This window comes from Hypanus sabinus, chromosome 9 (genome assembly GCF_030144855.1).
Source record: "Hypanus sabinus isolate sHypSab1 chromosome 9, sHypSab1.hap1, whole genome shotgun sequence".
NCBI lineage: Eukaryota > Metazoa > Chordata > Chondrichthyes > Myliobatiformes > Dasyatidae > Hypanus > Hypanus sabinus.
The window spans coordinates 16,686,452-16,700,383 of NC_082714.1; the positions used below are offsets into that span (position 1 = coordinate 16,686,452).

A 13,932-nucleotide genomic window follows, 5' to 3' on the forward strand; every position below is an offset into this window, starting at 1 on the left:
TGTGTGTGAGCGAATCAGAATCAGGCTTATTATCACCGGTCTGTGACGTGAAACTTGTTAACTTAGCAGCAGCAGTTCAATGCAATACATGATCTAGCACAGAGAGAGAGAAAATAATAAATAAAATAAAACGTAATAAATAAACAAGTAAATTATGTATATTGAATAGATTATTTTAAAATGTGCAAAAACAGAAATACTGTATATTAAGAAAGTGAGGTAGTGTCCAAAGCTTCCACGTGGTGGGTAAAGGGGCTTGTTTTGCTGTTGTTTTGTTTCTGTTGTTGCTTGTGTTCTTCTGCTGAACATTGTGGGCATGCTGTATTGGCACCTGAAAGCATGGTGAAACCTGCGGGCTGCCCCCAGCGCATCTCTAGGTTGAGCTGGTTGTTAACATGAGTGCCATATTTCACTTCGATGGACTTGAATAAATTACCCTGAGTCTGAGGTCCAAACGTTCAGACTATAAGAGTGATTGCGTGCTTCTGATTTACAACCGTCCATCCATCTCTGACCACTCTCACTACGGCCCGCAGTTGTCAGATTCGCTGAAATTCTACCCATGTAATTTATCTCACATTTCCAGAATTGCTTCTTTTCGTCCTAAAGAAGTCACCGATCGATTACAAATTGCAAGCCTCACTGCCTCTTTTCAGGTGGCAGCATGCTAATTTGCCTCGTTGATATTTTTCACAGAACATATTTCTTCACCACAGAGAAAGAGGCTATTCAGCCCATCGAGTCTGAGCTAGTGCTCAGGCAGCCATTCAGCCAGTCCCATTCTTCCCTTGATTTCCTTTTACCTATTGTCTCATAAATGACTGTCAACATTTCCCGAATTTACCTGTTTGTTTTTTCTCACTAAAAGCAATTTTCAGTATACTTTTTTTTCTCAATTACTAGCACATCTTTGCAATGTGGGAGGAAGAGGGAAGCCCACTTGCTCACAGGAATAATATGTAAACATGACATAGACTCTCTAGAGGTTGGGATTGAACTCATGTGGCTCGAGCTGTGTGTAGCATCACTATCTGCCACTCTCAGTTTCTAATTAGTCTCAATCCTGGCACTAGAATTCCATTTTGTTTGCTCCACCCTTTCCCCTTCTCCACAATTTAAAACAGCTTTGACTTACAATTATACTAAAAACAGGAATTCCTAAAGAAGGTCTTGTCACCGTGATATGCCATGTTGTATGACCATGATTGTTCTTGGTAAATTTTTTTTCAGAAGTGGTTTGCCATTGCCTTCTTCTGGCCTGTGTCTTTACAAGACAGGTGACCCCAGCCATTATCAATACTCTTCAGAGATCATCTGCTGGCATCAGTGGTCACATCACCAGGACTTGTGATATGCACCACCTTCTCCCATGGCTTCAGGTGACCCTGATTGGGTTAGGGGGGTGTGGTAAGCAGGTGCTACACCTTGCCCAAGGGTGACCTGTGGGCTAGCAGAGGGAAGGAGCGCCTTACACCTCCTTTGTTAAAGATGTATCTCCACCCTGACACCCATAAACAAGTCTGGTAGTAGCCAATGAGGGTTCTTTAATATGTTTCTATTTCCAAAGCTCCTGCCTGATCTTTTGAGCATTTCAAGCATTTTTGGTTTTCATTTCAGATTTACAGCATCTGCAGTTTTTAGATTTTTCTAATTTTCAATGTCCAGCTTGTTCTGTTTCTATTGCAGGATCAATGACCTATAAAGTATTGCTTCACCGACACTGTCTGATTTGGTGAGCTCTAATAACATTTTTACATTTTGTATAGGTGTGTTTCAGATCTCACACCTATACAGCTCTCACTGTCTTTTCTTTGTAATGCTTCATTTATAAGTCTACCAAAAATGTGCATTTTCAACAATGCTGTCTTCAATAATTATTAAGAATAAAGGTTGGAAATGCTGTAAACTCTCAGCAAGTTGGTCAGCAGCCATGAAGAAAAGACCTAAATTTTTATAGTGCCGTTTTCATCCTTTTCACCACATCTCACAGCACAAAGTACCCAGGACATCTTTAGGGAGCGGTGTCTCGGAAAGGCAGCATCCATTATTAAGGACCCACAGCACCCAGGGGATGCCCTTTTCTCACTGTTACCATCAAGTAGGAGTTACAGAAGCTGAAGGCACACACTCAGCGATTCAGGAACAGCTTCTTCCCCTCTGCCATCCGATTCATGAATGGACATCGAACCCTTGGACCTACCTCACTTTTTTTTTTAAATACACGGTATTTCTGTTTTGCACGCATTCTTATAGTCTATTCAATATACGTAATCGATTTACTTGTTTTTTTTTCTAATTTTATTTATTTTTTCTTTGCTAGATCATGCATTGCATTGAACTACTGCTGACAAATCTCACGTCACAGGCCGGTGGTGATAAACCTGATTAGGATTTTTTAATGCAGACACTTCCACGAAGCAACTGCAACAGCAGCTTCCACGAACAGCAATGCTAACATAATGCGGTGTCTAATTTTGAGGAGATAGAACTAATCTATAAGCTTGATGTAATTTAAACAGAAGATAACGGCAACAACTGCGTGTATTTAGTTTATTTATATTTAATTAGAAGGTCAGCCTTTGTAAGAGGAAAGGAATCCCAGGCTGTGTGTGTGTGCGCGCTTCGTATGGACGGTCGTTTCGAGGTGAATGCTACAGCAACGCGCTCGGCTGCCGCCGTCCGCCGTAGACGGTGGCCGGGAGGGCCGTCCGCCATGGACCCGGTGAGTGCGCTGCTGGAGGAGGTAGCGCTGGAGGGGCTGGACGGCATCACCCTCTCCACGCTGTGGTTCCGCCTGGACAGCCGCATCCCTGCCTTCCCACTGCAGCTCGACCAGGCCACACGGCAGTTCCTTTGGGAGGCCGTTGTCAGCAGCCCCCAGGTTGAGTTCTACGAGCTGCCCGAGCCGAGGCCGCCGCTGGTGTTTTATGACAGGTACCGGCTGCGGGGAGGGGGAGAGGAGATGGACGAGGGGATGGAGGGAGTGGGACAGGGGGAGGAGATGGACGAGGGGATGGAGGAAGTGGGACGGTGGGAGGGTGGGGATGGAGGGAGTGGGACAGGGGGAGGAGATGGACGAGGGGATGGAGGAAGTGGGACGGTGGGAGGGTGGGGATGGAGGGAGTGGGACAGGGGGAGGAGATGGACGAGGGGATGGAGGGAGTGGAAGGGGATGGAGGAAGTGGGACAGGGGGATGGAGGGAGTGGGACAGGGGGAGGAGATGGATGAGGGGATGGAGGGAGTGGAACAAGGGAGGGAGGGGTTGGAGGGAGTGGGACAGGGGGGAGGGAGGGGATGGAGGGAGTGGTTTGGCACAAAAAGGGTCAGGGAAGGAATGGGAGAATGTGAGTGGTTATGGTGCAGGTTGAGAGGGGTAATATATCAGGAGAGGCAGTGTGAGGAGAAAGAACAGGTGAGGGGTTATAGGGACTGGAAAGGGAGAGGATAGGAATGGGGAAAGGAGGAGGAGATAGGAAAAGGGGACAGGACAGGAGACAGAAGGGGGTAGGGTATGGGTGGAGAGGGGAACAAGAGGGCACAGTAGGAGTAAGGCAGGAGAGGTACGGGACACAAGGAACAAGAGTGGGGGAGGGAATGAGGGGGAAGACTGGGAGAGGTGATGCTATCAGGAGGATGATTGGGATAGGGAACAGGAGATGAATTTGGGGAAATTGGGAACAACTGGATAGATGGGATAGAAGATAAGATCATATTATAACTAATGATGGGGAATAAAGCAGAGGGACAGGGAGTGGGGGGCAGCTGGGGAATGGAACCATAAAACATCAGAAGAGAATTAAGCCATTTGGCTCATCAAGTCTGCTCTGCCATTCCAACGTGGCTGTTTATTATCCCTCTCAACCCCATACTCCTGCCTTCTTTCGTAACTTTTGACACCCTTACTAATCACAAATCTGTCACCATTCACTTTAAGTATACCGAATGACTTGCCCTGCACAACCATCTGTGACAAAGAATTCCACAGATTCACTACCCTCTGGCTAAAGAAATTTTTCCTCCTCTGTGTTCTAAATGGACGTCCCTGTATTCTGAGGCCCCTCTGGTCCTAGGCTCACCCAGTACAGGAAACTTACTCTCTGCATTCACTTTATCTAGGACTATCAATATTCTATAGGTTTGAATGAGATCCACTCTCATTCTTCTAAACTCCATCGATATTGGCCCAGAGCCATCAAACTCTCCTTATATGTTAACCATTTCATTCTTGGAATCATTCTCGTGAACCTCCTGGACCCTCTCCAATGCTAGAACATCTTATACGAAGCACCCAAATGCTCCCAAGTGCAGTGCGACCAATAAAACCTCAGCATTTCTTCCTTGTCCTCTCGAAATGAATGCTAACATTGTATTTGCCTCCCTTACCACTGACTCGACCTGCAATTTAGCCTTTAGGAAATCCTTCACAAGGCTGCTTCAGTCCCTTTATGCCTCTCATTTTTGAATTTTGGAATGCAAGACAGGAGAGGTAAAGGGGTACACGGGTGACGTGGTTGAGGACGTGAGACAGGAGGGGTAGAGGGACTGGTGACGGAATGGAAGGAGAAGGGGAAGACAGTAGGCATATGTGTGATGTACAAGGTCACTCAGATTTTTCTGCACCTCTGAACTCTGCAGTTTCTCACCATTGAGATAACATGCTTCAATTTTGTACTTTCTCTGCCAAACTGTCAATTTCACTCCATTGACCAGGTCTTTGCCCAATCTCTTAACCTATCCATATTCCCCCTTGTAGACTCCCTGTCCTTTTCACAACTTCCTTCCCTACCATCTTTGTGCTGTCGTGCAGGTTTTGCACCCTAAATATTGGTCTCTTCCTTCTGGTCATTGATGTGCAATTGTACTTAGTGTAACCTGTGGTATGTGCCACCCAGAAGAATAGGTATATGGACAGGAAAGGAATGGAGGGTTATGGGCTGAGTGCAGGTCGGTGGGACTAGGTGCGAGTAAGCGTTCGGCATGGACTAGAAGGGCTGAGATGGCCTATTTCCGTGCTGTAATTGTTATATGGTTAAGAAAGACCCATCAATACCTGCGCCGTTTTATCTTGCCTCCCTGCCAAAGCTATTACCTTCCAGATGAGACACATTATCAAATACTCTTTTGGGCCTATGGTCATATACTGGTTCCCTTTTATCTACACACAGGGGTTCCCAACCTGGAACCCCTGTTCATGGATCTCTTGCTTAATGGTATTGGTCCATGGCATAAAAAAGGTTGGAAACCCAAAGATCTACAGGACATGTTGGTAAAACACAGTTGTCCTTTTGCAAAGCCGTGTGTACTCTGCTGGGTTATTGTATTTTTCTAAGTGCCATGTTGCACCATGTTTAATTAGCCCTTTTGCTATTTTCCCAGTGACACACAGTTGTCTGTTGATTCCTGTTTGTATCTCCAATTTTTTAAACATATAGTGTTTATTAGTTTCCATTCTAATGGTGTCTTAACCTAGAAAACTTGAAAAAATTCATATCAATTCATTAGCTATCTCATTAGCTGCTGCTTTTTTAATCTGAGGCTGACATCTACCAAGACCCAAATATTTATCAGTTTGCAACTCCAATATTTTGCTAGCAAATGTTTCCTTACTGTTTGTAAATATTCGCAAGTTTTTTTCAATTCCTTGCAGATATTTTTGTCAGGAAGGCTGGTGAAAAATCCTTGTTTAATTCAACATAATGTATTATTTGTTCATATGAAAATTAACCGAATATCAAAAAAGTGGTTCAGAGCACCAACGCAGTCAGCGTGGCTTTGTCAAGGGCAGGTCGTGTCTTACAAGCTTGATTGAATGGTTTCAGGATGTGACTAAACATATTGATGAAGGAAGAGCAATAGGTGTATATTTAGATTTCAGCAAGGCATTTGATAAGGTACCCATGCAAGGCTTATTGAGAAAGTAAGGAGGCATGGGATCCAAAGGGACATTGCTTTGTGGATCAAGAACTGGCTTGCCCACAAAAGGCAAAGAGTGATGGTAGACGGGTCATATTCTGCATGGAGGTCGGTCACCAGTGGTGTGCCTCAGGGATCTGTTCTGGGACCCTTGCTCTTCGTGATTTTTATAAATGACCTGGCTGAGGAAGTGGAGGGTGGGTTAGTAAATTTGCTGATGACACAAAGGTTGGGGGTTTTGTGGATAGTGCAGGGGGCTGTCAGAGGTGACAGTGGGACATTGATAGGATGCAAAACTGGGCTGTGAAGTGGCAGATGGAGTTCAACCCAGATAAGTGTGAAGTGGGTCATTTTGGTAGGTCAAATATGATGGCAGAATATAATATTAATGGTAAAACTCTTGGCAGTGTGGAGGATCAGAGGGATCTTGAGGTCCAAGTCTGTAGGACGCTCAAAGCAGCTACACAGGTTGACTCAGTAGTTAAGAAGGCATACGATGTATTGGCCTTCATCAATCGTAGAATTGAATTTAAGAGCCGAGAGGTAATGTTGCAGCTATATAGGACCCTGGTCAGACCCCACTTGGAGTACTGTGCTCAATTTTGGTCGCCTCACTACAGGAAGGATGTAGAAGCCAAAGAAAGGGTGCAGAGAAGATTTACAAGGATGTTTCCTTGATTGGTGAGCATGTCTTATGAGAATAGGTTGAGTGAACTCAGCCTTTTCTCCTCGGAGTGACAGAGGATGAGAGGTGACCTGATAGAGGCTTTTCCGATGGCTGAAATGGTTGCCACAAGAGGGCACAGGTTTAAGGTGCTGTGGAGTAGGTACAGAGGAGATGTCGGTAAGTTTTTTACTCAGAGAGTGGTGAGTGTATGGAATGAGCTGCCGGCAAAGCTGGTGGAGGTGGATACGATAGGGTCTTTTAAGAGACTTTTGGATAGGTACGTGGAGCTTAGTAAAATAGAGGGCTATGGGTAAGCCAAGTAATTTCTAAGGTAGGGATATGTTGTAACTTTGTGGGCCGAAGGGCCTGTATTGTGCTGTAAGTTTTCTATGTTTCTATGTAACTTAAATCGCTTAAGAAGCAACTTGAAAGCTGAAGGGGTAACATGAAAGAGAAAACATTTGAAGATTGTGTCTAAATTAATCTGGGCTTTAACTATTGTGAAGAGAACAGCTGGAACAGCTTTAACAGCTGGAATTGTTGACATTTAGTTTGAATATTGGAAGTACATTATGTGAAAAAATTAAAATGAAAATAGCTTTTGTTAAATTGTAATTAAAAAGAAACACCATTCTAAATTGTTTGTGCATGAAGTGCTTTGAATGTTAATCTTTTGAGTTAACCAAAAGCCGGAAGGCGCACACATTCAGCGATTCAGGAGCAGCAGCTTCTCCTCTGCGTTCCGATTTCTAAATGGACATTGAACCTCACTATTTCTTGAATTTCTGTTTTTGCACTGCTCTTTTTCAATTTAATAGACTGTAATTCAGTTTTTTTTCCTATATTTTATCATGTATTGCATTGTTCTGCCACTGCAAGGTTAGCAAATTTCAAAACATGTTACGGTGATACTAAACCTGATTCTGATTCTGAACTTTTTTACCTTTTGTTTTTGGCAGATATGAAGAAATTGATCCAGAGACAGGAATTCAAGAGACCCGGAGGGATCCCACACCATGGGATGATATCTATCCCATTTGCATCATTACTGATAACAAGGATGGAATTCAGGGCTCCTGTCACCATTTTAACAAGCGAAAGAACTTAACAGCAGAAGTGAGGACTCAGCAGTATGAACCATGTTGTTCGTTGGATGAAGCCATAGAAAGGTCATAAAAGACTTGAACAGTTCAAGATATTTACTTTGATTCACCCCTTTTATGTGCCTGTGTTTTGGATGTCTATATTAATGCCTCACCAAGTTAAAAAAAAACTGTAAAACTACATTTTTGACACATGTTAAATTTTTTTGATGATGAGAGGTTAAAAAAGGATTGTAAAACCAAAATTCTAAGCAGTGGCCATTTCCAACCATAGAGAGTGTAACCATCCACCTTTGACATTCGTAGAAATATAGAAAACAGGAGCAAGAGTGCGTCACTTAGCTCTGTGAACCTTCCTTGTCATTGATCATCTTCAAAGGTCTACGGATCCCTCGGTTAATGGTAGGGTTCCATGGCATTAAAAGGGATGGAACCCCCTGAATTACAGCTCAATATATCTTTTGTATGCGGAGAATTAACTTCCTTCTGAAAACTTTCAACAAATTGGTTTCTTTTGTGTTAGTGACGACATGGGTTCACCACCTACTGAGTGAAGAAATCTCTTTCCCTGTAGCTTTGTAGATTGAAACGCCTTCCCCATATCCAGTCTGTGTAGCTTGATCAGAATTTAACTTTCAATTCGATTTCTTCTTCTAATACAGACTGATCATTAATTATCCTTCCCTTAAGTAGGAATGCTTAATACAACACTCTGAAGTACAGTTTCACTAATGTTCTTTCCGAATGATGCAAGGCATTCTTGCATCCCTATTCAAATCCTCTTGCTGTACAGGATGATGTACCATTTCTTAAATGCTTGCAGTACCTATATTTCCCATTGAAGCCACTTGGCAAAGGCATTACTTTTGCTGAGGTTCAATCTCACTGTCTCAGGAGTCACCATTGACTAGAAACACAGTTGGACCAGTCACGCACAAATGCCATCGCGGGTATGTGAGTCAGAGGCTTAGTCACCCTGACACTCATTGACCTTTCCAGCAAGCCACAAGTCAGGAGTACCTTACAGGACTTTCTGTCCCTTGCCTGAATAAGTACAGCTTCCAACACCTCAAGAAGCTCAACACCACCTTGGTCAAAGCAGCTTGCTTCACTGGCACTCCATCCTCCACCCTAACCTTAATTCCCTCCGCCATCAGTGAACACTGGTTGCAAAGTGCAGTTTGTGTTGCATTTACTTGCTGAGCAACCTTGACTACTTCCCACATCAAGGAGGACAAGGGTGGCCGATAAGTGGCAACACCATCGTGTTTAGTTATTTTCTATGTTGTTTACACCATCCAGACTAGGAAATACACTCAGTGGCCACTTTATTTAGGGATACCTCTACACCTCATTAATGTAGATATCTCATCAGCCAACATATTGCAGAAATCAGTATTTAAAAACATGCCAACATGGTCAAAAGGGTTAAGTTGCTGTTCAGACCAAATAACAGAATGGGGAAGAAATGTGATCCAAGTAACTTTGACCATGGAATGATTGGTGGTGCCATGTAGGGTCATTTGAGTATCTCAGAATCTGCTGATCTGGGATTTTCATGCACCACAGTCTTCAGAGTTTACAGAGAACGGTGCAAGGCACAAAAAAAAATCCAGTGGCGGCAGTTCTGTGGATAAAAATGTATTGTCAATGAGAGCAGTAAGAAGAGAATAGCCAGACTGATTCAAGCTGACAGGCAGGCAACAGTAACTTAAATAACCGTGCATTACAGCAGTCCAGAAGAGCGCTGAACACGCAACACTTCCGAACCTTGAAGTAGTTAGGCGGCAACAGCTCTGGTGATGTGAAGAAGCTATTGTTAAAGCTGATGGCCCGTGGCTACGGAGACCTGGGTAGAACCCAGCAAGCAGTCTCGTGAGATGAGTGTATAAGGCGATCAAATGCACTACATCTAGTCGCTGAGATGCTGAAGCATTTTACTGTATGGAGGGGGTGGGCTGAATTCTGGGTTGTGATTTAGTATTTTTGTTAAATTAGACCTCAGACCTCCTTTCCTCAGTGACCACTTCCTTAGGTGCAAGTGCCCATTGTGTGTTTCTGTATATTTGTGGTCTTCTGCTGCTGACCTCTCTTGTTAAGGAAGTTTCGCCCTTTAATTGCCTCTCACTTATTTTGTTTTTCGCACCACTCTGCAAACTCTAGAGGCCGTTGAGCATGAAAATCCCATGAGATCAGCAGTTTGTGAGATACTCAGAACACCCCATCTGGCACCAACAGTTATTCCACAGTCAAATTTATTTTAGATCGCTTTTCTTCCACATTCTGATGTTAGGTCTGAACCTCTTGCCCACATCTGCATGCTTTTATGCATTGAATTTCTGCCATATGATTGGATGATTAGATATTTGCATTATCAAGTCAGTGTATAGGTGCAGCTAATAAACTGTCCACTGACTGCATGTCAAAGGATACACCCATGCATATTTCCTACTGGTTTAACTCATTCACTGGAAATTAACTGTTTCAATTTTCTCTTTAGGTGGGGAGAAAAGCTGGTTATGGTTGCTTCGCAAATGATGCGCCATCGAACTCTAATTGGATGGGAAAATGATCCAGAGTTGAGCCTGCCTGACTATTCCTATTGTATATTAGAGAGGTTAGGTAGAGCGCGATGGCAGGGGGAACTGCAGAGAGATCTGCACAGTGGAGCCTTCAAGTGAGAATATTTTACGTTAAAAGAAATTGAATTCATTTCATAAAACCTAAATCTTCCTTCTAAGAACAATATTTTTGTTGCAGAATTGATGCCCGTAAAATGCATTATCACAGAAGAGTGCTAGACAGAAACTGTTTGATTACTCTACAGTCCCACGTTATTCGTCAGCCCAATGGAAACCAGCAATATTCCATTCTGCTACTGCTCAAACGTTTTCACGTTGATAGGTAAAATACTTTGAACGTTATTCTTCTATTTCATTCAACGGCAGCTCCAAGTATACAGAAGTAGATGGCGAAAGAAATGAAGAGGCACTTGGGCCAATAACCAAAAGTTTGCTCAAAGAAATAAATTTTAACAAGTGTCTCAAAGACTAGTGGAGAGGGTCATTGAACATATTCAGACCATAAGTTCTTGGTAATTGAAATCATAGCTGCTAGTTAAATTTGGGGTTTCTGTGGTCAGAAGCAGAGGAATGCAGATTTTTCAGCAGGTTATAGACCTGTTGGAGATAATTCCGTGTTCCCGATGGAGATGTATAAAAATGAGGGAGAATTTTAAAGGCAAGTTGTCACTGAATTTGAAATTAATTTAGATCTCTCTGGGCGTTACAGTGAGGGGAGTGTGGTATAATGAATCATGTCAGCCATCACTGCCTTCATGGCATTCCATGGTAAAGCGTTAAGATAAGAAATCCAGCTTAACTAACTACTGACATTCTCAGTAATAAACAACCTGAATTAACTCTTATCGAAGCTTGTAGCTTGATGCATCTCTGCACCATCTTAATTCAACACTAGACAAGAGAAGCTTACGGGTATAATGTATAGTTCCTTTATTTGGTTTGGTCCTCTGCATTTTGCATTGCTTAACACACAAAAATGTTGGAAGAACTCAGCAGGTCAGGCAGCATCTATGGCAGGGAATAAACAGCCATATTCAAGACGAGACCTGTCTAGATTTCTGATGAAAGGCATTGGCCAGAAATTATAGTTTATTCTCCTCCACAGATACTGCCTGATTTACTGAGTTCTTCCAGCATTTTGAGTAAGTGGCTCAAGATTTCCAGCACGTGGAGACTCTCTTGTGTTTTAATTGATTGTACTTCAGGTTGATGTTAAGTATCAAGATCTTGTCTAATTTATTCAATCAGGTGCTAATCATTCCTATAAGCAGTCCATGCTTCTACAATTTGAGTGGGTAGGTTAACTTGTCTTGTGCAACCGCTGCTCTTTCATGCCAGCTAGAAGAGCTTTGAGTGTGAAAGGAATTCTGATGTTTGAAGTGTGATAGAGATCTGTTTGTGCTATATTAAGGATGTCATCATTGTGTGTGAGTATAAACTTAATTTAGGTTTGGGTTTTAAAAATAGAATCTTTTCCTGGGTGTACGTTGATAAATATTCATCGCTAAACTGTTTCATTTTTGTACCTAACCTGCAGGAGAAGCAAGTATGACATCCTCATGGAAAAGATCTCCAATATCCTTGTGAATCGCCCCAATCAGCTAGAAGTCATGTTAACCCTTAGAGATGAGCTGGTGAGTGTTTCTATCTCGGAGCAATCATTGTGTGGCACACGGGAACGCTCACCAATCTGATCATTTACCTTCTCTTTCTGACCTGAGCCCAATGCCAAAGGATTTCCTTGATTTTTATGTTTCTGATGTTACTGCTACTGTTTGCACAACATTATTGCTTCATGTATGCAGTTCCTCATACTGCAGACAAAATGTTTAAGGAAGGAGTTAATACCGTCTACTTACGAGCTTCTGTGCTGACCATCAACAGATAATTCGTCCTGGAACATTGGGGCAGGTGGTTATGTTATGTGGCCTGAATCACATCATATTGGATAATGAGGAAGAATTAGACCTGCATTTCAGAATTTCTTATTTCTTCAATGAACAATCTAGGTCTTCTATGATTCACTGACTCTTGGAATGATGATGGCACAAAACAAATTGTCACCTGATATTAATCTTGGACATAGTTATCAATGAATATAAAAATATTGAATATTGCTACAGAAACCTTTCAACATGATCAATCATTGAGGCTGTCCTTTGAGAACTATTATAAATAGTTGCGGTGTGGTTAATGTTCCTTTTGAAGTTGAGACAATCATGGCGTTATCTCGAATTACTTTTAAGTTTATCTAATCCAGGCAAGTTAACTTTCTTCTTAAGGCCGTCACTCCTATTGGGGCATAAGTAGGTCACTGAAAGCAATTCACCAGAGTCCTCTGTCCTGGGCCAGTCTTTCAAGTTGACCCCAGGTTTAGCCCATCATCTTGGTGTACCATCCTCTCCCAGGGATGAGGTCTTTGGAGCTGCTGCTGGCGTTTCTGTAGAACTGGGTTTTTAAGAGATGGTGTTGCTAGCCCCATATTCAATCCTCTACCTTTCGTAGGTGGGCTCGAGACCATCCAAGGAGGGAATTCAAGTTAGCACTGATGGTTGTCAATCAGTTCTGTAGAAAACTGCCCAGCTACCCATCGAGTGTGTGACAGTGCATACTGGAGCCGCGAGTGGAATGGAAAAGCCAACTTCTGACTTCTCACTGCGCCTTTCAGCAGTCAACAAGTCTGGGGATGTTCTGGACATTCCCTCCATTCTAGGAAGTAATCCAGTTCACTTTTGTTGCACTTGCTAGGAAGATCAGTTGTGTACATCATGTTCTTGGTGCTGTTTTTCCAGTATCCTATGTTAATGCAATATCTTCGTTTTATTCTTGTACTTAAATAAATACCATTCATCTTCCAATTAATTCCTATACCTGCAAATTAACTTTCAGTGATTTGTGTATAGAAACAATGTTCAAATAACAGGTAATTTGTTTTGCTTCTACCTAGGGTCTTTGTGAGAGAACTTTCAAAAAACTTTATCAGTATATGGTGTCAGCTGGTATAGCCAAAGTGATTTCTGTTCCTCTTAAAGAACTGCATCCTGAGGGAGGACCTTGTGTGACAAAGAAAGGTAATCTAGACATTTTCAGAATTGCACTGTTTTGGTGCACATCAAATATTAGTTTGGAAACTATAAGTTAATATTCCAGAGCAACACACAGACGCAGCAAGTCAGACAGCATCTGTGGAAGTGAATAAACAATCTACATTTTGGGCTGAGACCGATCTTCAGTACTTGAAAGGAAGAGGGGTGGATGCCACAGTAAGAAGATAGGGGAGGGGAAGGAGAATTAGCTGGAAGGTGATGGGTGAAGCCAAGTGGGTGGGAAAGTAAAGGGCTGGAGAAGGAGTCTGATGGGAGAGGAGAGTGGACAATAGGAGAAAGGGAAGGAGGGACACCAGGGGGAGGTGATAGGCATGTGAGGAGAAGAGGTAAGAGGCCAGTGTGGGAAACAGTAAAAGCAGGAAGGGGGAGTGGAAATATTACTGGAAGGAGAAATAGATGTTCATGCCATCAGATTGGAGGCTACCTAGATGGAATATGATGTATTACTGTTCCACCTGAGGGTGACCTCATCATGGCAAAAGAAGAGGCCATCGATCTACATGTCAGAATGGGAACAGAGATAGGAATTAAAATGGTTGTCCACCAGGAAGTTCCATTT

The 13,932-nt window shown here is 42.8% G+C and overlaps 1 protein-coding gene across 2 annotated transcripts in view; it reads left to right on the forward strand.

Annotated features, from left to right (window-relative positions):
- The first annotated feature begins 2,399 nt into the window (after positions 1-2,399).
- Positions 2,400-13,932, forward strand: part of LOC132399122 (general transcription factor 3C polypeptide 1-like) — an 83,373-nt gene continuing 71,840 nt past the window's right edge. Inside the window, exons 1-6 of one of the 2 annotated variants that reach the window (XM_059979119.1) lie at positions 2,400-2,934; positions 7,541-7,750; positions 10,185-10,361; positions 10,445-10,588; positions 11,804-11,900; positions 13,214-13,337. In XM_059979119.1, the coding sequence (XP_059835102.1) occupies positions 2,627-2,934; positions 7,541-7,750; positions 10,185-10,361; positions 10,445-10,588; positions 11,804-11,900; positions 13,214-13,337 (1,060 nt within the window). In that variant the 5' untranslated portion in view covers positions 2,400-2,626. The remainder of the gene's footprint in view (positions 2,935-7,540; positions 7,751-10,184; positions 10,362-10,444; positions 10,589-11,803; positions 11,901-13,213; positions 13,338-13,932) is intronic. The other variant, XM_059979120.1, reaches the window with a different exon arrangement.